This window comes from Macrobrachium rosenbergii, chromosome 31 (genome assembly GCF_040412425.1).
Source record: "Macrobrachium rosenbergii isolate ZJJX-2024 chromosome 31, ASM4041242v1, whole genome shotgun sequence".
Taxonomy (NCBI): domain Eukaryota; kingdom Metazoa; phylum Arthropoda; class Malacostraca; order Decapoda; family Palaemonidae; genus Macrobrachium; species Macrobrachium rosenbergii.
Genome location: NC_089771.1, coordinates 20,557,884 through 20,582,883, shown reverse-complemented (window position 1 = coordinate 20,582,883; position 25,000 = coordinate 20,557,884). Strand labels below are relative to the sequence as shown.

The window sequence follows — 25,000 nt, the reverse complement described above, 5'->3', positions numbered from 1 at the left end:
GCATTACACTGGGACCACCGAAAGATAGATCTATTTTCGATGGCCTTGATTATACGCCGAATCGGTTGTACAGAAAACTCGATTGCGACGAATAAACTTTTGCGCATATTTTACTTGTTTATTATCACAAATTCTTTTCTTTAAAATTCATGCTCTATATCTTTATGTCATGAACGTTATATAAACAGCGTATTGGCATCCCATAAGCAGAGGCTTAATAGATAATATTGTATAAGAGATATATCATTTTGGTTCATTAATTACAGCCCGTTACTCCTGTGGTAATGAATCAAGTGATAATTTACGTCATTGTTTTGTAAGAAACTGGTTCTCGTTTTTAATTAACACAGAAGAAGTTACGAACGGAACTCGTTTTATTATTTACCTACGTCTTTTGTCAAGATGCCACCAAATGTTTTGAAGTTTTGTTTCATGCAGATAGCTGAGCAAGAGTCAGGTGCGTAATGCCCGAACTATTAAACAAACATTTGTATATTTGACGCAACCACATTCCTTGTGGCGGGCGCGGACCAATTAGGCAACTCATTACATAAGACTCGAGCCACATTGAGCCCTTAGAGTTAGAAGCAGGAATAAATCATCAAGAAGTAAACAGCCTCACTACAAGGGGATTGACTCCCCTAATTAGGTCCGGCCAGGGGAGATTATTCGGTCTTTGCCTTATGAGTCGTGATGGAGAATATGTAGTATACGAGTCCTGTGGGGTGTCTCCCGGGACCCACCCCTGAAGGAGGGGCATTCCCTCCCCCCTTAGGGAATGGATGCGAGGGCGGAGGTAAGGAGGAGGTCAGGAGAAAAGAGTGAAAGTTATTTTCGATTAGATAATTGTGCAGCCAGTAGGGAAAAAGGACTTTATCCGATAATCGGCAAATCTTTTGGGGTTTCAAGTAGAGAAGACTTAGTGATTTGTGTGGTGAATCCGTCCTTTGGTTTTAAGCATTTACGTTTAATTTCCGCCCGTCAAAGATTCCTGAAGAGTCGCAGTCCAGGTAAAAGATAAAGCTGGGAGTCCAGGTAAAATATGCAAATTCGTTCCTTGGTAGATCCTAATTTAATCCAATTTACAGATAAGACGATTTTCGAGTAGTAGTAGTTGGGTAGTTTGTCTTGAAATATGCAGAAGTGGCTGATAGGAAAGCTAATTGAAAGTTGTGTTTCTGTTGACTTAGTTAAAGCTTTTAGATAACTGACGTCGTGGTAACTGTGTGGAACGATAGAGTTCATACAGTCGATACAGACTGCCTCTTGTTCTAAATACATGTACTGAACATGCGTATACATGTGTGTGTGTATATTTATATTTAGATACTGTATGTATATATATATATATATATATATATATATATATATATATATATATATATAATGCATACATAAGTGTATGTGTTTGCCGTTCCTATTACTACTATAATCGAAGATAACCTACTAGAAACTACATATTGCTATGATAGTGTTATGATAGTGTTTAAGGGACTTTGAAGGAATACCAGTTAAAGATCGAAATAAGCCTGAGTAACGTGAGGTCGGATCTTTGAAAATATGGAAAATGATCAGTGATGGGCACATGTGTACAGGCAATGGAATTTCAGAGACAAAATTAATTTTCATGATTTAGTTTCGTATGTTAAATGATCTTGCCTATTTTGGGCAGGAGGTTCAACTAGATTTATTTTATGGTAATTTTTTTTTCTCTACAGACCCTTTCTTTTCATTCGTCTTTCCTCTTCTCATTGTTGATCTTTTATCTTCCCTTTGTGCTAGAAAATTAAACCATCAGCGTTTGGTGTTCTCCTCATGGCCTAAGGCTTGCAGCAGCATCCCGCCTTATGGCCTCCCCCAAGGTCACAACCCTTGCTCTTTTTTCCTTCAATCTCCCTTTTATTTCTTCAGCTACCTCGTCAGGCCACTCGCCACTCTCCTAAACGTTAACCAATCCTGAAGTGATTCTTTCCCATCAAGGCGTAATAGCAGCAGTCCTTAGATGCCCGTAGATCCTGGCATCCCTCAAGGGCTATCATTAGGACCGTCACAGTTTTACGGTTAGACCATAATAGTGTGTCTGAGGGACCGACTTTTGTCTATAGCCTGGGATTTTCCCTCTTCCCTTTTTTGTAGATATAAAGATGGCTGTAAAGTTTAAGGTAACATTAATGGTGATAGTTTATTCTTAATAAAGTTTATAGTTCTAATTTTTATAAAGGACAACATTTTACTTCTTTATGTAGACGCTTAATTTTTGATATTTAAGAAATTATGCGCCCCTGAAATATCGTTAGCTTGAACGATTGGGTATACTTAGAGAAAGTAAGATATCAAAATTGCGTGGAAGTTACAGTTAGTTAACGCATGCAAAATGGAAGATGATTTTTTTTGTCTTACAAAAAAAAGTGATACTTTTGAAATACAACTGCTGCCTCGTGGTATACAGAGAAAAATATGTACAGTACCTGTAACGCATTTCATGTGTGCATTGTATGTATGTATTTCTCGAGACGTTTAGATGAAGTGTATTTTTTACTTCATTTTAGCTACAATATCACGTAGTACAGCAAAAGCTTTGGCCTTAATTGCATTCACTCTTTAGAGCACGAACAGCGCTCATGCTTCTGCAACAGAATTGGTCGAAATAGGCCGGTGCAAAAATTAATCTTGGGTCTGTCTTCTTATTGCAGACATCAGTGAAATGTTGTCATGGCAACGAAGTGCATGCATGTTGTCTTTCTCTTATATGTAATTCTATCATTTTTCTCAAAGGTTTTGTCTTCTACCAATGTCAGGCATCTTTAATATTTTATTTGGTAATAAAAGCAAACCCAGTAGGATCTTGATCTCTGGTTTGCCGTCAAAGTAAGTTTCTAATGTCGGTTATATGAAATCTACTTTTCTGATAGTTATCTGGCTAATGATTTTAGTAGTTAAATAAATAATAGATTACTGCAGATATCTTTTCATGTGTAAGTCAGTGTAATGTTACACTGTATGTGTATATGTATATAAATTTGCTTATGTTTTTCAATCCGCCTACGATAACAGTGCTTATAAAAGGAATACTTGAATCCCTTATGGCTAAGGCAAGGGTCATGTGCTTAGCGTTAAGGATGAGAGAGAGAGAGAGAGAGAGAGAGAGAGAGAGAGAGAGAGAGAGAGAGAGAGAGAGAGAGAGAGAGCGAGCGAGCACCTTAATACCACAAAATCTATCCATGCGACATTTCATAGTGTGAATATTCCATCCCTCCCTAGAGCCATTTCAAAAGAAATTTGACCTAAAATGTTCTTGAGACCTTTTCCAACAAACCCCTTTATACTTATCCCGCAGAATACGAAGTCGTCACGCCCGCAGAACACTTGAGTTGTCGACAACTTTAGAGAAAGTCTCAGATTGCCTCCGCTGCTGACCCCTTCGAGCCCCGAAGAGCTGAAGGCTCAATGAGTTTGTGTTTCTCAACTGCTTGGGAGCTGCAGCTTCGAGTTGTGTTTTGCGAGGCGGAGGACATTCCCTAATAATAACATTGATAAAAGCGTTGCCGTGGCTGTGATGAAGTGATGATGAAAGTAATGAAAGAGATGATTGCGATAATGATTTCGTGACGATGATGATGATAATTTTAAAACTGTTTAGTTTTTGGACACAGGCTTTTCCATATCGTTCTTGCCTGGGCTAATTTATTGTCATGCCCAGTAATATTTGTTGGATATTATTATTCGTTGATGAACTGAACCACACACCACTTTGGAGTTAGTAAGTCTCTCATTGAATTTTAGAAGAATAGAGTTTCCTTGCGTATGTACATCTAATTATAATATTTCCACTTAAATATTTATGTATTTGTGTCGTTAATTTTGTATTATCTAATATATATATATATATATGTATATATATATATATATATATATATATATTATTATATATATATATATATATATATATATATATATATATATACATATATATATATATATATATATATATATATATATATATATATATATATATATACATACACACACACACACACACACAATAGGAAAATATCACCCATAACAAAGGGTTTAAGTGACTTCCGAGAAAGGCAGAACTATTTGAGAATGTTACATTCAGTCTCATTGTGTCAACTATAGATATAAAATGTGAAATACATACCCGGTAGTTAGCTGAGTGTCATGGAATACGGGTTTGATAAGGCCTTGAACCACTAATTTCCTCCTAAAGCAATTTTTATGCTGCAAAGTAACTGCTCACTCCTCTTGAAGACAGTTCACTCTAAGAATATATATATATATATATATATATATATATATATATATATATATATATATATATATATATATATATATTTATATATATATATATAATTTGTCTTTTGTCACCCAACAGCTCTTTTAATTTTGAGTGCAAATTCTGAGGTGAGAACCCTCCATTTGCTTTCATAACTCTTGATGAGGTTGCGAACTCCACGCTCCACTTCCTGCCACACCGCCCCCCGCCCTCCCCTAGTAAGGGTGACCTCCGAAGCACTGAGGGTAGATAGAATACTCTGTAATGAAGGGGCTTGACATATTGTCAGGAGTTATTATAATTTATTTCACCTTGTTCTGAGCCAGTTTCAATACCAGTCTTGCTGCTGTTATGGGCATTGCAACAGCATTGCTCTTGCTTCCGTGAAATATCATATGAACTCCTGTACGTGTTGTCCTTTTAAATGTTTGGTGACATATTAGTAAATTTGCATCTTTCGTGTCACTGATTTCTAGTTTCATATTTTTATGCTGGAAAATATACTGCTTCATCAAACTTCTCAAAGAATGGCCAGTTACGGAGAAGTTTCATTTTACAAGAAATTGGTGTATGGCTGTATATTAAAGTCCAATAAAAAAATATGCTTTACTCTTCGTACATCTAACTGCAAAAGAGAAAAAGAGAGAAAGTTTCCAACAGTGACTCTCATAACTTAAAAGTATTTTGTTTTCATATGATCATGCAAGGATACAATACAAACATGCCAAAACCCTAAGGACCCGGAGAGAGAGAGAGAGAGAGAGAGAGAGAGAGAGAGAGAATCTCTTCCCAAGCACTCAATGCAGTGACCCTTAAAATAACCCTTATCCAGCCCCTCCCACCGTCTAAATTAGTAAAAGGCAAGTGTTCTGAATGTCTGGGGCCACCCTCGGAGGTGGTCTTCATGGCCCAAGATGGGGTCTTCGGGTATCGGCGTGGGTACCAGGGGCATTATCAGAGCAACAGCTAAACGCTCCTTATCTCCTCGCCACATGCGGTCTTTGTTGCACGTCCCGGCATTGACATGGGTAGAGGTTGAGCCCTGCAGTAGTTGAACGGGTCCAGATGAAGTCCCACGGGTGTCGTGGATTGTCCGACAAGAGCAGAGGGACTCGCCTCGTTCCCTGGGAATCATTCTCGAAGCTTTGACATTTCCTCGATTGTCTGCCTCCTTGTCTTCGTCACAGATTTTTACCTGTTGTTAAGGATAGACAAAAGTGCTCATTGCCTCACGGTAAAATCTCACCTTAGTGTGTTTGATGAAAGTGGCTGTTCAGTTGACATAATGGATTCTTGTGCACAAGGTGAAAAATATTCTTCTAGAAATTGATTTCTTTTCCGTGGGCTAGGTTGTCGTTTTCAGAGTAGTTTTCATTAGGTCTGAGAAAACTGAACAGGGAGATGAATCGGAACTGAGCAGAAATGTACATTCCGTTTTCTTGAGGGAGCTTCCGTCTAAATGTAATGACCATCGCTCTCTCGTGGAATATTTTGCTTTTGGGAGGGAACTGAGAATGTTGAATACTTTCTCAAGGAACATTAAACTTATTCTGTTAGTTGTAGCATATACTCTGTTGGTTGTGGAGAAGGGCAGCTTAAATATTCTCTGTTGACACTTCTTTTAGAGAAGTTGCTGCAACTATGAGAGGCTTAATATAGTAAAGTTTAATTCTGTAGGAGAACGTTGTTTACATATAAAAATGTTGAATCCAAAAACGTTATGTTTCCGATGGTTACAAACAAGGAGATTTGAATGAAAATGAAAGCTTGGTTGGATCTCATATATATTAACTAAATTCAGTTGTAACTACCATTTTCAGCTAAAACACTTTCTTTAAGAGTTAGTGAAACAGTAATTGCTACTAAGATCTTGCGATGTAGGAGTTCGAAAAATCCACTATGCGGCATGACATTCAATAACAGTATTTATGTACGTGTGTATGTATGTATATGTATATATGTATGCATGTATGTACATACATACATATTTACATACATAATATTGCAACACAAATATCCTCTTAATATCGAGTTCAATATACTTGGAATGACTTATGTATATATATATATATATATATATATATATATATATATACATACATATGTATATAAATGTATATATGTACATATATATACATATCAGTAAATGTACACATATATATACATGATATATGTATGTATATGCACATATTTATGTATATGCATATATATGTATATATATATATATATATATATATATATATATATATATATATATATATATATATATATATATATATATCGTTTATAACACCTGACTCTTTTTCACTCGTAAATATTATACGATAAACCTTAGGTTATTGCTCATATTAGCTCTGTCAGAATTCATGGCCATTGCTATATACTGAAGTACGAAATAGGAAAATAAAAAGTGAAAAAGAAGTTATCTATCTCTCTCTTTCCGCTATGTATATATAGATAGATAGATAGATAGTGTAGAAAGAGAGTGAGAATGTCTTTTTCATTTTTTGCCAATTATATTCCATACTGAAGCATATAGGGATAGCCTTGATGATAACCCAAGACTTCTCGCAGACCTCAACTATCAACTCTTCGTCGAATATTAAGATAAAAATAAAAGAACAACCAAAATTAGATATTAATATTCACGTACTGTGTGATATATGACGGCGAAGTCACTGCCGCCACACGTCTCTTTGAAGACTCCTGTTGACAGGTTATTAATTTTAGAAACAGAAAGTCTATTTTTACACAATTGTTATTTGGTGGTGGTGGTTGTGGGGTTGGCGTTGGGGGGGGTGGGGGAACGGTGAGGGGAAGAGAGTAGTTGTCCTCTATCTCTGCCGGTCAACTTCATGCATTTTTTATTTGCTTCCACTACTGTTTGTTTTTCGTACCCACTCCCTTTTTTAAGTACTATTAATGGAATGAGTCTCATCAGGTATTTTGTAACCTGATATAACCACTTACGAAGCCATTGAAATTGCAAGTTATTTATTGTTTTTTTTCCTTGTCTACCAGTCTCTTTTACTTTTGTTGCCAATAGTCAGAGGTCTTATCTTTCCTCCGCAGAGAAGAAAGCCGTGTAAGTGGATAATCGTCTTGAATTTTCTCCGCCAGCACTTCCAGTACGAACAGGGTTATGTCCTTTATCATTCGATACCTTTTCATGTCAAAGCCGACGGGATGGGCAACTTGATATCCTTGTCTAGAAAAAAACTAGGTAGAGAGGGAAAACATCGATCTACCGAAGGGAAGGTTTAAAAAAAAAAAAAAAGTTAAGTATACCTTAGTTTAACAAATCACTGAGCTGATTAACAGCTCTCTATAAGGCTGGCCCGAAGGATTAGATTTATTTTACGTAGCTAAGAGCCGATTGGTTACCTAGCAACGGGACCTACAGCTTATTGTGGAATCCGAACCACATTATAGCGAGAAATGAATGTCTATCACCAGAGATAAATTCCTCTAATTCTTCATTGGCCGGTCGGAGAATCGAACGCGGGGCCATCACAGTGCTAGCTGAGAACGGTACCCACGCGTCCAGTGAGGAACTGGAAGGTTTTCGGACGTAAAGAAAGCTTTAACATGGGGATCATTTGTTTTTGCGAAGTTTTCTTTGCCGTTCATTCTGCTTTCTACTCCGACTGCTTCTCAGGCTTCATCTCTTTTTGGCTAAAACGAGACCTCGTTTTGGCTAGAAAATTCATTTCTGTCGCTGAACAACATGTGTTAGATGAATGAAAGTCTTGTAACGTGATACCTTGGTCCATTTTTCTCCTTAGCTTTTTTACCTTTGCTTTTCCCGAGTGGAATGTTTGTCACTGCATGAGATATTGCGAAATCGCCTCGGGCGGCGATTTCTAATAGCTCGTTAACTGCCTGGTTGCCAAGCGAATTGTTTCTGTTGCCTGGAAGTCTTATTTTGATTGAAATCTTTGATTTTGCTGAACGTCCAACTATGGTTGAGGAAATGACACGTTCCTTCTTTGAACACGCTGTGTAATGTCTCAAAGAACAGTCTCATGGTCCTAGAACTTCTGCAGTGTAGAATCATCCGAAATATTTTTGTGGGAGGTGGAAAGCTATTCGTGTATTATTTGCCTTTGTAAATAATTTTTCTTAGGTTGAGAGGAAAGACTTTAGTAGGCGAAAATAGCAGGTGGGTCAGTTCAACATTATTTTTTTCTTTTTCTTGCAGCCCTGGTACTTGACGTCCCAAATATCACTATTGACACCAGGCTCAGTTTGCAACTTAACTTAAGTCAAGGATTAAATCGCTGTTTTCATATTATTATCATTATCATTACCTCACATCCTTCCGAGGGTTTAAGTAAACATTGCGATTAGTTTACTTCGCGAAAGAGCGTTAAACACCCAATTATGCGTCTATAATGAAAATCCCTTTCAAGAGAGACCGTTTGCGGTGTCTGCAAATGGCAGTGAAAGTGAACGTGCGTGTGAAGTTGGAATGAATGTTGTAATTATATGCACGGACGTAATTCCGTAATTTTACTGCAGCTGCGTGTCTTTTTATGCAAATTATTTATTTATGCTTTTTCTTCCGTCTTTCGTCCATTGCATTTGGTCATGCCGCGTTGCAGGATAATCTTTTTTGTGATGGGGTGTGAAGAGTCTATTGAAAGATTCAATAAAATTCACCTCCTGTTTTGATTTTTCATCATTCGTGTTTCTTTCTTAGTTAAAATTTCTAGATTTACTAATGTTTATTTCGTCGGCGTTTTAATCATCCCTCGTTTACTCTGTCTGTTAATTCCTTAGTTCCCCATAATGTTGAGGCTTTATCTGTTTTACAAATTTACATTTCATCTGCTCTGTCAATTCGTCCCTTATCCACTCATCATTAACCACCGCAAAATTGAATCTCTCTTCTATCGACAAGAGGTGAAGAATGCTTTTGCTCTGTGGCTCTTGTAAAATGGTTAATATTACTGCTAACCAAAATGTTTTATAGTTAAAATACACAATACTTTTTTTTTCTACATTTCAGCCCGACTTTTAAGTTTGCTCTCATATGTAAAAATTTAGTATACATAATTGCATGTAACAGTGAAATCAATTTGAATAGAATAACCTGATATTTAAAGTATAGGTAAAAGTATCCTGTAAGGCGCCTGAGGCATAAATTCACATAACGAAAACAAATCAGATGAAGTGAGTTGAGTTTTTGAATGGAAGGTTGAAAAAATGGCGGAATATTTACCTCGTTGTGTTGAGGAACAATTTTGTTGCCATTACTATTAGTATTTATTATTTTAAACTGGTCACTAATGCAATCTATTTACTAGTCAAATTTGGAATTAAATCACGTAACGTAGTGCATGAAACTTACTCTTAAAAAATGAATAAAAACAAATAAAAAGAGAAAAAATATTACACCACCTAAGTCTGAGGCCAGAGGGCAGACAACATGGGATGAGAGTGTTAATGCTTCAGACCCTCACCCAGAGGCATCTCAGAATGTCATAAAATGACAGACAAGTTTACCGCAAATAATCCATGACAGAGCTGCCGTGGGTGTTTGAATTTTCACCTGAAACTGATCTCTCTCTCTCTCTCTCTCTCTCTCTCTCTCTCTCTCTCTCTCTCTCTCTCTCTCTGTTTCTGTTTTCTTGCCTCACATAGAAGGCAAGGGTTGACGGGTACTGCATAGAACTAGCCTACATACACTGAACAAAATAAGTCTTAGATCTTACGTTAATCCTGTTTTAATTATCAATTAATGAACTGCTGCAACATTATATATATATATATATATATATATATATATATATATATAATATATATATATATATATATATATATATATATATATATATATATATATATATATATATATATATACACAAACTTATGGGATCAATAACATTTGATTGTTCACTGGCATGTGGTTTATGTCTTGGTTAAAGCTTCTCGTAATATACTTTTGAACTACTACTGCTTCTACTTCAGCTTTTATTTGTAACGTCAGTTCCGGTAATATTATTAATAGTTATTAATTATTATTATAAACACAATATCAGAGGTTATTTCAATTCTGCATGAAGTCTTAAGATGTTGTCGATGAGTATAATTCATTAGACTTCAAAAAATATCAAGTTTATGTCGTAAAAATTAGATTCTCTCTCTCTCTTTCTCTCTCTCTCTCTCTCTGTTTGCAATATGATACTACTTGAGAAGATATTCACACCCGAAAACATGGCTATGACTTTCCTATTTAACAGAAACCTGGTTCATCTGGGGCGATGTTAGAGTAGATTTGGGGGAATAAGAGTTCTCTGCGAAGCTGAGGTTTTGTATGAGGAAAGGGGAAAAGCAGGGAAAGGGTAGGAGGAGAAAGAGGATTAGTGAGAGGAGAAGGCGCTTTGAAAGTGAGAAGGGATAGTGGGTTAAGGGAGTGTGGGTGGGGGGATTGGGGGAGTAGGGATATTGGTAACATTTCGGTGTTCGTGGTCTGAGGATGGAACAGGTGTCGGAGCCTTTGTCTGACCGCGCCCTCCCCTCCTCTATCGCGTACTTATGGGGAACTGGGCTAAAGTCATATCTTAATGGGAGTTTTTCCTTTTTTTTTTTGCGTTAGTGAGTGGGTGTAAAATAACTTATCTGCTTTTTTTTTGCCGTAGGCGTTAAAGATCGCCGAACTGTGAACATTAAAATTTTTATTGATTTGAAGATGTTCTTATACCTTCTTAACTTCTGGAATTCTTTATATTCTGCAAACATGCACTGTTTATATTTGTGCAAACATTAATCAAGCTTGCAATGATCACCTTACTATACACTGTAAGTGTTTATCACGTGCAGTAAGCGTCTGAGGATTTCAGAATGTAAGTAAACCAGCTTGCTCTAGGAAATCACCAAGTTAATCCCCAAATCTTTCGCTGGCTTACTCTCCTCGAATCGTTTGATTCTCCAGACATGTTCTAAAATCTGCATAGGAGGTCTAGATTGTGGTTTGACCTTCATCATCTAGGAGTTCGGCTGTATTAGAAAGGCCTCTATGGAGGGTGGCCTATCTGAATCACCTAATTTGTCGATTGTGTCCGCCCTCTAATGTCTGCTACGATGTTTGCGCGGTTGTCCGACAAACGACAGCAGATCAACTATGTTCCTTTAGAACAGGCAAGTCCTAGTACCATGCATAGGTTTTAACAATATATGGTGAAGAAACTGGGTGTTCGATGTAACAAAAAAGTAATGGAACACAAAAGAACAATTACATATGGCGCTGAGAGGTCGTTGACTTTCCAGCATGCGAGAAATTCAGGCCGTAACATTAGAATGTTTCTCATTTACCCAAAAAATTATTGGAATTCCACATGCTATCAAAACGAAGGTGCTGGAATTTCATACTATCAAAACGAAGGTGCTGGAATTCCCTACTATCAAAACGAAGGTGCTGGAATTCTCTGCTGTCAAAACGGAGGTGCTGGAATTCCCTACCATCAAAACGAAGGTGCTGGAATTCCCTGCTATCAAAACGAAGGTGCTGGAATTTCCTACTATCAAAACGAAAGTGCTGGAATTCCCTACTATCAAAACGAAGGCACTGGAATTCCCTACTATCAAAACGAAGGTGCTGGAACTCCATACTATCAAAACGAAGTTGCCGGAATTCCCTGCTATCAAAACGAAGGCACTGGAATTCCCTACTATCAAAACGAAGGCACTGGAATTCCCTACTATCAAAACGAAGGTGCTGGAATTCCCTACTATCAAAACGAAGGTGCTGGAATTCCTACTATCAAAACGAAGTTGCCGGATTCCTACTATCAAAACGAAGGCAAGGAATTCCTACTATCAAAACGAAGGTGCTGGAATTCCATACTATCAAAACGAAGGTGCTGGAATTCCCTACTATCAACAGAGGTGCTGGAACTCTATCAAAACGACGGTGCTGAATTCCTACTATCAAAACGAAGGTGCTGGAATTCCCTACTATCAAAACGAAGGTGCTGGAATTCCCTACTATCAAAACGAAGGTGCTGGAATTCCCTACTATCAAAACGACGGTGCTGGAATTCCCTACTATCAAAACGAAGGTGCTGGAATTTCCTACTATCAAAACGAAGGTGCTGGAATTCCATTCTATCAAAACGAAGGCACTGGAATTCCCTACTATCAAAACGACGGTGCTGGAATTACCTACTATCAAAACGAAGGTGCTGGAATTCGCTACTGTCAAAACGAAGGTCTGGAATTCCCTACCATCAAAACGAAGGTGCTGGAATTCCCTACTATCAAAACGAAGGTGCTGGAATTCCTTACTATCAAAACGAAGGCACTGGAATTCCCTACTATCAAAACGAAGGTGCTGTAATTCCTTACTATCAAAACGAAGGCACTGGAATTCCCTGCTATCAAAACGAAGGTGCTGGAATTTCTTATCAAAACGAAGGTGCTGGAATTCCCTACTATCAAAACGAAGGTGCTGGAATTTCTTACTATCAAAACGAAGGTGCTGGAATTCCTTACTATCAAAACGAAGGCACTGGAATTCCCTACTATCAAAGCGAAGGTGCTGGAATTCCATGCTATCAAAACGAAGGTGCGGGAATTCCCTACTATCAAAACGAAGGTGCTGGAATTCCCTGCTATCAAACAAACAACATTTAAATCTGTCACAAAATTATTCGAAGTTGGAAGTATGTCGACAGAAGACCTTTTCTTAACCAGGTGAAAAAAAGTAAAATCTACCTTCAAAAGACCCTATGTACAGAAGGTCAATATCTTGGCTTCAGCTCATCGCGAGGTTTATAAGCATACCATTATTATATTACCATTAAATTCATTGTAGAGTTACATGCCTTTTCCTGGTACGATGCATAATTATGTAAAAAAAATCATTCATGATTGATTTCACCAGCACATATAGCTTCGTTTTGCATAAAAAATAAACAAAATGATAAACAAATCTTCCATAAAATTTCATTCACATTATCTTATTTCACCAGGTATAAGTCAACTATTCTTACATCATTACAATAAAATGTTAGAATAAACATGTAAGTCTTGATAGGCAGTATAAATAATAAAACAGTATTATACATACATGTACTATTCAAAATTTAGAATAAAACAAAGTATGGGTACAATTCTACGGTATAAAAAAAATGTTTCCTAAATTACTCTTCAACTTTCGTTTTGGCAAGGAAACCGAAGATATATGAAAAAGCCTTGAATCTTTTGAATAAAATCGCATGAGTTACTTAGCAACCGCACTGCAGACATAATCTTAGACTTACTCATAAAATGTCGGAACGATAAAATCTGGGACTCTTGGCAAGCATAATGATTACTTTCACGACGGGAAAGGTCTGAAGTCGCTTTGGCTTCCTTATGGTCGTCCACACCAAAACTTTTGAATGAATAACTAGAGTATGAACCTCCAAACCACATTTTGCAGCTATATATTTGCAAGCAAAATTGTTTAATTAAAGCTAATTAAACACCTTGTCGACAAAACATTTTCTGAACATATTAAAATTCAACTTCTTGTGCTTATGTCAAAATTATAACACTAATTACAGGTTATCTTGTATCCCCAATGTTTAAATGATTTTACAAGCTGAACTTTATAACTACCAAGGTTAAATGTCTTGATATTGGTCTTTAGGGGGTTAAATTTCAAAACAGTGTTAAAAGCTTCCCCGTAAACTGAGGAAGCCACCAACACAATTTTCATCAACGTAGCGAAGATATTTTAGGTTAAAGTAACCGGCTGTCATTTCAGAAAAGTTTTTTAAGAACGTCTCATTATATATTCCCAAAAAGTGACTTGATGAAGTTCTTTCCCAGGAAAAAAAATTTTTATTTCCCATTCATTTGAAACACAAGAACTGTCTCTCACAAGAACAAATTAATTATTATACCAAAAGTGAATCGAATTTACATAAACAGCCGGAAACGCCGTATACTAATAATTTGCCCATAAGAATATCGTGATTAACGAAGTCATATGCTTTACTGATATCAACTGAATAAGCATAAACACCCGGATTGCCATTGCTGTAATGCAGGGTAGTTTCTTTTACTTGTAATAATAAGCAGGCAAAACTAGCGGAATAGCCCACTGGAAAACCATGCTGTCTGTCACTCAGACTTATTAGCGGCTTTTTTCTGTTTAAAATATATTACTCGAGTGATTTTAGGAAAGTAGACAAAATAGCCAAACTGGGGAACAGTCCCATTACCATTATTATTAATGTTAATTTAAAATAGTTACTAATGCACAACATTTACTAGTTAATTTGAAGGTAAATCCCTTAACTTAGTGCATGAAGCAAACAAATGAAGGTTAAGATAAAAACAAATATAAACGGAGAGAAACTTTGTTCCATTTCCTTATAAATCCATTGTACCTTTCAGTACCGGAAGAGTGAATGAAGCACCTGAAGGGTGCATGCAACTTAATTCCAAAAGACATGGTGTGATTAGGAAATGTTTTAGTTAAAAATGATACATACTATGCTCACACTCGTGTATGAATGTATGTATGTATGTATGTAAGTATTTATGTAAAATATATATACTGTATATATCTATCTATCTATCTCTCTCTCTATCTATATCTATCTATCTATCTATCTATATATATATATATATATATATATATATATATATATATATATATATATATATATATATATATATATATATATATAACAATGGAATTCTGGGTTGTTCATTTTCTCTCTTGTATTATTTCTTCTTACGAAGTCGAATTTGAATGGCACGCTGCCGACATCTCTTTGTCTCCAAGGGAAACAAGTTTTATCCATTAGCATTATTCAAAAAGAAAACAATAAAGAATATTTTTCGTATCGTGTATTCAGAATAATTTTTTTTTCTTTTTTTTCGTTGCTGCGCTTCTAATCATCGATTCCGTTCGCATCTCCCTGAAGTGAGGTGAATGTTTCTCAGAAGCTGATCTGTTAATTGTTCTGCTTAAGAAATAAAAAAGACAGGTCCCTATCTGTGATATAGATGCTCACTTAAGGAATTTTGTACCTTAAGGACAACCAGGGTGAATAATTCATTCTCTCTCTCTCTCTCTCTCTCTCTCTCTCTCTCTCTCTCTCTCTCTCTCTCTCTCTCTTTTAGTCTTAGTGATAAATGAACAATTTATTATTATGAGAGATTCGTTGGGGAGGGCAAGGTAGTGGCATTATTATGGTCTTTTTGTGGTCAGGAGGACTGACATCGATACCAACATAACTTCCTGAAATTTCAAAGCGGATCTAAAGTTTAGTTTAGAGTTTATGAAGAGAACGTAGAATGTAGTTTCTATAAGTACACTCGCACATACATCACAAGTACACAAACACGCATGTATATATAAATACACACACGGATATATATATTATATATATACATATATATATTATATATATATGTATATCTATATATATACACATATACAATGAGTTTATCACATCACCGTGATCATATACAAGCATTAAGCTTTACAAATGTCCTTTACTATCCAATTCGCTCTACTCGGAAATAATATATTTTTTATATATGTTGCCCGAAGGAAATTTTTAGTTGACCAATACGTCGTCGTCTCGTGGGCCTGAACCACGGAAGACAAGAACTCAGGGACTACAGTGACGCGCATTAACCCGCACGTATCAAGTATGTATAGTGTGTGGTGTATGCCATTTAAATGTGAATAGTGTGGTATATATAAATTATATTACTCCTGTAAACAAAGAGACAATTTCTGCACATAAGCAAACGTTTTTCCTCACTTGCTAACATTCTATTTTTAGCAGCCTCACCTCTTATGCTTCCCGGTCGATGTATATCTTTGGACGCAATAAGGATGAGGAAACGCATTAGCCAGTATTCTCCAGGCCTTGATTTATGCTAAGCGGCACTTCTAGGAAATCTTTCCTAGCTGTCAAGTTTGTGAGGGCTTCTAATCCGCTAATTTTTTGTTTTTATCTTTATCGATTATGAAGGGTGGGTAAGTCGAAGAAATGTCATTTAGGTGTCTTGTTTACTTATGCCGAGAAACACTTAGAATTTCTTATGGAGGTATCATTATCACGAGAAGGGAAGGAAGGATTCGTTTTGGGTATGCCAAAATATCTCTCCTTTTACAGATTTTTTTTTTTACTTTAGAGAAAAATTTCGTTCTAACTAAAGATTTCACATCTTTCTCTTCATAAAACTAATTTATTTTTATGTAGCCATAAGATTTTTCTCATATAGGGAAAACGAGGTCATGGAAAATAATAATAGCTACATTGTAATAAGTATCTTCATGACTGAAATTTACATATAGAAAATATTTAATAAAATAGAAACTATGAAGAAATCTAGTATCGGGTGCAGTTACAAACATGCGAAAGTAAAAAATACTGGCGGATACACTTTGTGATATTGGCTCTCCGTACAGATGAGAACTGTGAATACGTGGACGAAAAGAGACTGATGATTCATATTCATGTTCTCATCGCAGCCGAGGGAGACGGACTTTCTAAACGTCAAAGAAAATCCCCCAGATATATCTCAAATGAGATTTACCTGTTAATTTTCATTTTTGTCATTTTTTAGAATTTTTACTTGTAGGGCTGCATTACCATTATATATGCGATGTATTCATATTTGTTCATTTACCCTACAGTATAAGTGAAAATAAATGAGCAACCTAGTATCCATTTTTGTCTTTTCATTCAAAACTTCTGCCTTGAAGATAAGAAGGAAATTGGAAGTGGTGCTTTAAAATGATAGATGCCACTGTGCACGAGCATGTAATGAGAATTGCAAGAGAAAGGTTTTGCCCAAAAAGCTTATCTCAGAGTGACGGGGTATGGACCTCCTGGACAGATGTGCGGACGTTCCTTCATCACAGAAAAAAAGGAAAATGTAAGGAAGTCCCAACAGTTGAACAAAGAAATAAGAAGCTTTAAGAAGGAATTATCCATAGCAACCCAAACAATCCGGCAGAGAACAAAGGATCTCCTAGCAAAGACACTAGTGGATTGTAACAACATAACATGAAAACCTTCCTGGTAGGAATTAATGTGATGCATAAATTTTGGACCTCAATTCCATTATATGAGGAAGTCTCAAGGACTGAAATAGACGCACTCATTGACCACCTTCAAGTTTACCTCCTCACTTATTAATGAACTGGGCAGTGAAGCAGGTAGACAAACCAGTAGTTTCTAGTATGATCTTAAATAATGGCCAATTGGAAAGCTGCCAAGGAACTATGAAATAGAGGCCATTATCCTTAGGAGGGGTGGCAAAACTGCTGTATATGTCAACATTAAGAGAGAAAAGAACATGGTGAAGATGGATGCGATCATGAATGACACTACAAATTTCCAGAGACTGAAGGAAGGCCCAACAGACAGTAAAGTAAAGAGTGAGCAGTATATAGTAACCAAAGCAAATAGGCTTCAGCAGGATGCCAAATTCTTGAAGGTAGTTTGGGAAAATGAAGCTGGTCAGTCCAGCCGGATATCAAGGCCCACAATTTTCCAGATAATACCCCAACCTATAGGATAACAGCAGGTAATTCTTTTAGGTTTCTCATCTAATTCAAGGACATTCTTGATACCTCCCAAGCTGATGAAGACATAGCATCCTCAGATACACATAGCCTATTTATAAATAACATCTACAGATCTGGAAGGGACCCCCTCCTGATTACTTAAAAACTGGTGGTATACTTGATGGGAGGCCCTTTCCTTTCACAAAGTGGAACTTGACCAACAGGTGAATGAAGTAGCTATGAGATCATCCCTTGGAGTTCCCATTGCCAACATGTATATAGTAGCTGTAGAAGGCAAGACCTTTGATAGCCACCAGAAGCCAAGAATATATGCCAGATATGTGAACTAAATCTCCATCACCACTGAAATAGCTGGTGAACCAAAGAGGCTGATCAACTCCTTAAAAAGTAATATAGTTCTCAAAGTCCACAGTTGAGGCTAATAAGGACAGTCCTCTTCCTTTCCTTGGGGCCCTTTTTGAGAAAAAGCGAACTTAATGTCACATCAATCTTCACAAAAACTACAAATGTTAGCTGCGTCATTAAACAAGAGGAGAGTGTCCATTCATACAAGAGGTCTGTTGTCGATGCCTGCATCAGGAGTGCCTTCTTCCACTGCAGTACTTGGAAGGCTGTCCATGCAGAACTGGTGCATGTGAGATGGTTAATGACCAATATTGGATACCCCAGCAACATCATAGATGATAGGATAAAGGAGAGAGAGAAAAAAAGGAAATTCCACATACATATACCCAAAACACCAAAAAGTAGCAAAGCTAGAACTATCTATCGTAAAGCTGGCTATGGAACAGCCTGTATACATGTCGCAGATTCCCTTTGAAGAATTATCACCCATGGGTTAACGCTGAAGTCACCCTAAGAGAAAATATCACTGAGAGTCTTCACTGATCACTGCTCAGTACAGTCAGTAATCAACCTTGCAACAAACAACAGCAACGCCCCCAACCTGCCCAAGAAACTTGAGACCAGCATATTTTACAAGTTTAAATATTGAAAGAGAAATGCAAACTTCCCAGTGCAAGCCACACTTGCCACACAATAATAACCATCATGGGGCAACTACAAGCCCATCACAATAATAGGGCCATACATCATCAGTTTGGTGATGCACATGAAAAGAGCATCCTTTAGATGAGCTTGTCAGAGATCCTGAGGTTCCTCATTAAAAGAATAACTATGGAGCTGGTAATTACAGAAGCAGTGTGCTCCACACAGTAGCAGCCTGATGGTATCTATGAGATAATGGTTGAAATAGCTGTTGGCATAAGAGTACATGAAGAGAGCGGCATAGTACCAAATTTTGGCTTTTCTTTTCAATCTCAAAACTTCAGCCATGAAAATAAGTTTTGGAAATTAGAAAAGCGATGCCTTAAAATAATAGATGCTTCTCTTATGTTAACATACACATACACCCAACCGCACACATACATATGTATGTATTTATACATATATATATATATATATATATATATATATATATATATATATATATATATATATATATTTGTGTATGCGAATGTTCAGTTATATTGCCCTTTTCCAGTAAAACCAGTGGCTTTACAGGGCGTGAGCCTTCAGACTTTTTTGGAGGTTCTCTTGAGATGAGGTCGCTAGCCTTGGTCTTTTTCACCTTGGCTACAACCTACCACAGTTGACTAACCACGTATACAAAGTTCACTGCTTAAGTCGACACAGGCACAACGAATTGTTTATGAAACCACCCCGAATCATTCCCCATCCTTGGGATTTAAGAGAGATGGGAAACAGGCGTTTGGGGGGAGTGTGGCGGGTGGGGAAGGAAGGGAGAGTTGCTAAAAATAGCTTCAGCTTTCATAAATAAGAAAAAAATAGAATAAGGTTAAATCTCCAGTCCCCATTGTTTCGATTCAGCAACAAGCTAATGGGGTTCAGAGAAAGATGAAAATTCGTGTCAACCCCTTCATATTGTGTTACATGTCAAGAGAAGATAATGCATTAGAGTCGAAACGAACCCTGGTCACCATATTTTTATTCAATAGAAAGTATTCTAATGAAAATATTGTATTTGCCGTGAGACCGAGGTCAAGTATTCCATTAACACTGTTTTGTTTCGAATTCGGTTCTGGGATTCTCAGATTATGTACAGTATATATACATATCTTTTATATATATATATATGTATATATATATATATATATATATATATATGTACCCTTTTGATATATATATATATGTGTGTACACACACACACACAGTGATTTCAATGATAAATGATAAACTGATGACGAATAAAAAACAAGGCAAGCAGAAAGTCAAGTAGTATTAAAAATATGTTCAGAGTGAGGAGTCATATTCAGGTCCCCAAATACTTGTCAGCCAGGACTTTCCTTTTAAGCTTGTATGGCTGCTTGATGTCGTTAAGAGTTCTTTTTGTATAAGGATTTTATTGATGACAGAAGTTGTATGAGAAGAAGTAAGTATGAGGATTTTTTTTCTCTTAAAAATATGCTTACATTTATTCCCTTTGGACAAGGATGACAATGGGTATTAAGAGATTCAAAGAGATATTTTTTTTGTTTCACTCCCACATCTACAAAAGGTTATGGAATCTTAGTATTCAAATGTTCTGTTTTTCTGTGAAATATATTGTATATTTATGGCGCTCCTGTTAGTAGTTATTCTCGGTTTAGTTTTTCCTTGTATATATATATATATATATATATATATATATATATATATATATATATATATATATATATATATATATATATAACATAACGATGCATCCACAAACATTTGTGAATAACTCCCATAGGGTTTGTGTGCTTTTATACTTTTAAATCGTAATCATATTGTTGATATATTTTCATTTGACATCGTAAAGTCCCAACTTAAAATTTCATTCTAATCCAAATTCTTTTCCTATTTGGGTTGCACAAGAAAGTGGTGTAATTTTTTTTTTATCTATGCAACACTCAGATGCACATTTTTCCGACCTTTCCCCGCCTCTTCTGACCTGTAATGGTGGAACTCTAGTCAAGTTCCTGAAACTCGACACATCTCTTGGCAGTTTGTTTGCCTCCGGATTTCACCACCATTGCCCATAGCTCTCACAAGAACGGCCAGATAAGGACATGAGGTCGAATACCTTAGATTTTGAATACATATGCTCTCTCTCTCTCTCTCTCTCTCTCTCTCTCTCTCTCTCTCTCTCTCTCTCTCTCTCTCTCTCTCTCTCTTCGGTCCAGTTTCTGAAGGGTAAACACTCACAGTTCACAGGCTGAGTCACCGGTGATTGGTTCTCGAACCGGACGAGAAAGGACGATTTGGGCTTTTTCCCCTAAAATCTCGTATACCTCTGTTGACCTAAACAGTAATTATGAGCCAAGCTTTTAGTCGACCGCTGTGGGTCGCAGCCAAGGTAAGAGAAGAAAGAAGGAGAAACACCAGACGTGAATCTTGAATCTTCATTGCTTCAGTAGAATATATTTTACGAAAACAGTAGGACCTCGCACGATGTAACCCTCTTGTACCGGGATGAAACCATTCGTAAGAAAGGTTACCTCGTCGAGGCCCTCCTGTGCGAAACGTCTAGTATCTTCGTCTTCATCGTCTACTCTCGCAGCTTTCAGTAGTCACTTATTATTCCCACCATAAGTCATTCATAAACTTGCGTTCATTTGTTGAGAATGATGGTGAACCTCGATGGTGAATTCTGAATGATGCAGACTATCTGATGTTCCATCTTCATAATTAAGAAATGCATACCTACCTAATTATTCTGACATATCTTGTAGATGAAGGGGCAGAGATGGAGACCTCCCTCTTTTCCGATTAAAAGATGGAAAGCTATTAGGGTTACTTACTACTGGACTTGCCATCCTTTCATATAACAACACCCAATTCTTTTCCCTTTTTGCTTTGAACCCTTCTTTGTTGGACAGTGATTATATATATTATTTCTTTTTATCTTGTCATTTTGAGCAATTTTATTTCCATACCACTTGCATGACCAAGCAACTGGTACGAAGATTTTGATGCGCCAGTTATAATATAATAATATATTTGGTACTGAATTGTATGTAGGTCTAATGTGGTGCCATCTTTAGAGCTTTTTGAATATCGAATATGCAACCGCAACCGAACATTCCCATAAAAATCATATAGTTATGATCAAGTATATTGAGACTCGTGCGAAAACCACGACGTTAATATGTGATGTAAGCGAATCGAGACATTTCATTTATTATTTGGGGAATAAATCAAGAATGCTAGTTCTTGAAGGTTTTTGATGGAATGCCGGAAATGTTTTATAATTGCTTCTATTGCAAAGAATGAAAAATTTACATGGCTACGTTCAGATCTTACCTTACATAGGGCGCCGCGTCCCACCTGACCGGTGGAATTCTGTCAGCCCCATGGACCCCCATAACCTGACCTCGGCTGCAACTCCCTACCTGACTTGGGGTGATGTCGTAATTACAAAAAATATGGACAGATGGCAGCACACAAGATAAACAAACAACGCATGGAATATTCATTGATAACTATGCCGACTCTCATTTAAATATCCCGGCAATAATTCATTTCTGTAGTAAACGGTAGCGAAAAGTTGCTCGATTCATCGAGATAAAAAGGAATAACAGTACAAAAATGACACAGTAATTATGTTTAGTTCATAAGATAATACAAAAGAAGCAGTTGCTCAAACTATCTACCTCTTTACGTATTTTCTTAGTGGGTAGGACTGATCATTTTTCAATTTCTATTATTTATATTTCTATCACACACTCATGTAATTTTAATGAATTTATTTTTAGTTAAGTGAAATGACAAATTCTGTACCATATTTTTTTGTGTAGCAGCTGTGCTATTTTTTCAACTCTCTGATGAAATAAAGAAAAAACCATTGTACTTGTTTCTCTCGGTCTGTGCGCATGTTTTGTTTGAGGCCGAAGACAGTACTTTATCAACAAGAGACGCCCACCATTGTTTTCGTTATTCAGCATTGTTTTTTCTGCATAGTTGTTTACAAGAGTTTTCGAGACTAGCTTTTAGACTTTCGAAATATTATGTAAACTTCGGCAACCTCAAAAGGGCTGCTCCTTCACAAGCCTCCTGCGCTCAGGAATCGTTATATGTCAAGTTGGTATGGATGGCAGGGATTGGAGAGGCTTCCTTTCAAGTGAAACCACTCATTTAAATGAAATAAATAGAGGTTTTTTGATCCATGTCTGTCTGCTTCCTCCTTGATAATTCTTTAAAATTTTATTTTGGGGTTGTTTATGTTAAGCAGTCCGATTATTTTTGTTAAATGCGGCAACGTCTCCTGAATATCCTAGATATTTATATATATATATATATATATATATAACCATATATATTTTATATATATATATATACATATATATAATACATGTATACACACATATATACACATATATATATATATATACTATATATATATATACACATATATATATATATATATATATATATATATATATATATATATATATATCTGAATATATTATATAAACACATGAAGGGCAGCAGATGTATAGCTTCTTATCACTCGCATCTGCTTCACTGAATTATGTATAATCAGTTATCATTCAGATTTGTTTCCCAAACCCCCTTACGTTTATCACCACTTTTGCTCCGAATTTAATGTCAAAAAGTTCATAGTAAAAAATCTTAAAAGATTTTGGGCTCCTTACCAGAAGGTTTCCAGTATCACTTGAAGCTTATCTAACATTACATGCATTTGTGTAAAATTTATAAAAGCGTTTATTGGCTTTTAACTGCAGTTGTAGGCAATATTTTAGCCAGTCGCGTGGTCCATTTCTTCTTCTGTTGACCTGGCTCTTACAGTACTTCCATATAGGGATGGAGGTTGCATGCGACAGTCTATTGTTTAGCCACTGAACCCCTTTGACTAGCTGAAGTGAGCACACCGTTGTCACGCCACACAAACACCCACCCACACACACATACATACATATATATACTGTATATATATATATACACACACACACACACACATATACATATACATATATATATATATATATATATATATATATATATATATATATATATATATATATATATATATACATAGCGTTTGTTGGGCTCGGCCTTTTACGTTCGTAGTTTGTAATACCGGTACTTACTTTATTTACTATACTTACTGTTTCTTGAATTGCCTACGCCATTCACTTTCAACCTTTGCACTGTTGTTTTTCAATTATGTGCATTGGTTAAATTATGGTCGATTTTTTATGTATGTATGTATATATGTAAATATGTACGTATATATATATGCGTATATATATGTATATATGTTACACTATGTCCTTTTTATGTATGTACTGTATGTATGTATACACATGCATATATATAAACACATGCATACTTACATTCACGCATACATATACTGTATATATATATGTGTGTGTGTGCGTATGTATGTATATATTTACGTACGTTTAAGAGTGCGTGTACGTGCTTGTATGTCTATCTACGTATGTGCGTGGATGCAGTCATTTACTGTGTATAAACTACCATTCAAATCTTCCAGTACGACACTGTTTCATACCAGAAAAAATACTGCAACATCAATAATGCAAGAACCTGAAAACACGAAAAGAGGCGAGCGTTCATTTGCATAAGTGAACATCAAAATTTATACTGTAACAAAAAACAAGAAACAAAACAAAATAAAAGTGCAGTGACCAAACAAACTCATATGTATTTTATCTTCCTCACCCCACCCAGCCACAAAAAAACTGTACCTCCTCCCTCCCACCCCCGAAGGAAGAAAGATTGGCCCCAGAATGTGGCATACCTGTGTTCCTGGGCCGCAGGAACATCCGAGGCATAATGCAGATGTCAATGAACAATGCAAGTAGTCTGCTGTGAATGGTAATTGCTCCAAGCTGCAGTTTTAATGAGGATTCATTAGTATTCCTCGATGGTAGAAGGAACAGCATATTCTCTCTCCATTCTAATTTTTTGGGGCATGTTCATCTTTCTCTCTTCCTCTCTATCTCTCTCTTCCTCTTGTTTTTTTTCTAGCTTGTTGATTAGCTCTTTTCTGTATTGGGCCTTATTTTTTGGCTTTTATGATTTTCCGTATTTTCACGTTTTTTTTTTTTTTATTTTTGTGG

At 36.4% G+C, this 25,000-nt stretch overlaps 1 protein-coding gene across 1 annotated transcript; it reads left to right on the top strand.

Annotated features, from left to right (window-relative positions):
- Positions 1-11,570: 11,570 nt before the first annotated feature.
- On the top strand, positions 11,571-12,638 carry LOC136855303 (adhesive plaque matrix protein-like). The gene has a single exon (XM_067132207.1). It carries the CDS (start codon positions 11,571-11,573, stop codon positions 12,636-12,638), a length of 1,068 nt encoding a protein of 355 aa, XP_066988308.1.
- The last annotated feature ends 12,362 nt before the right edge of the window (positions 12,639-25,000 follow it).

What these genes read in the sequence shown, in the direction of transcription:
- LOC136855303 (XM_067132207.1), top strand. Translation starts at nt 11,571, where the DNA reads ATGCGAGAAATTCAGGCCGTAACATTAGAATGTTTCTCATTTACCCAA.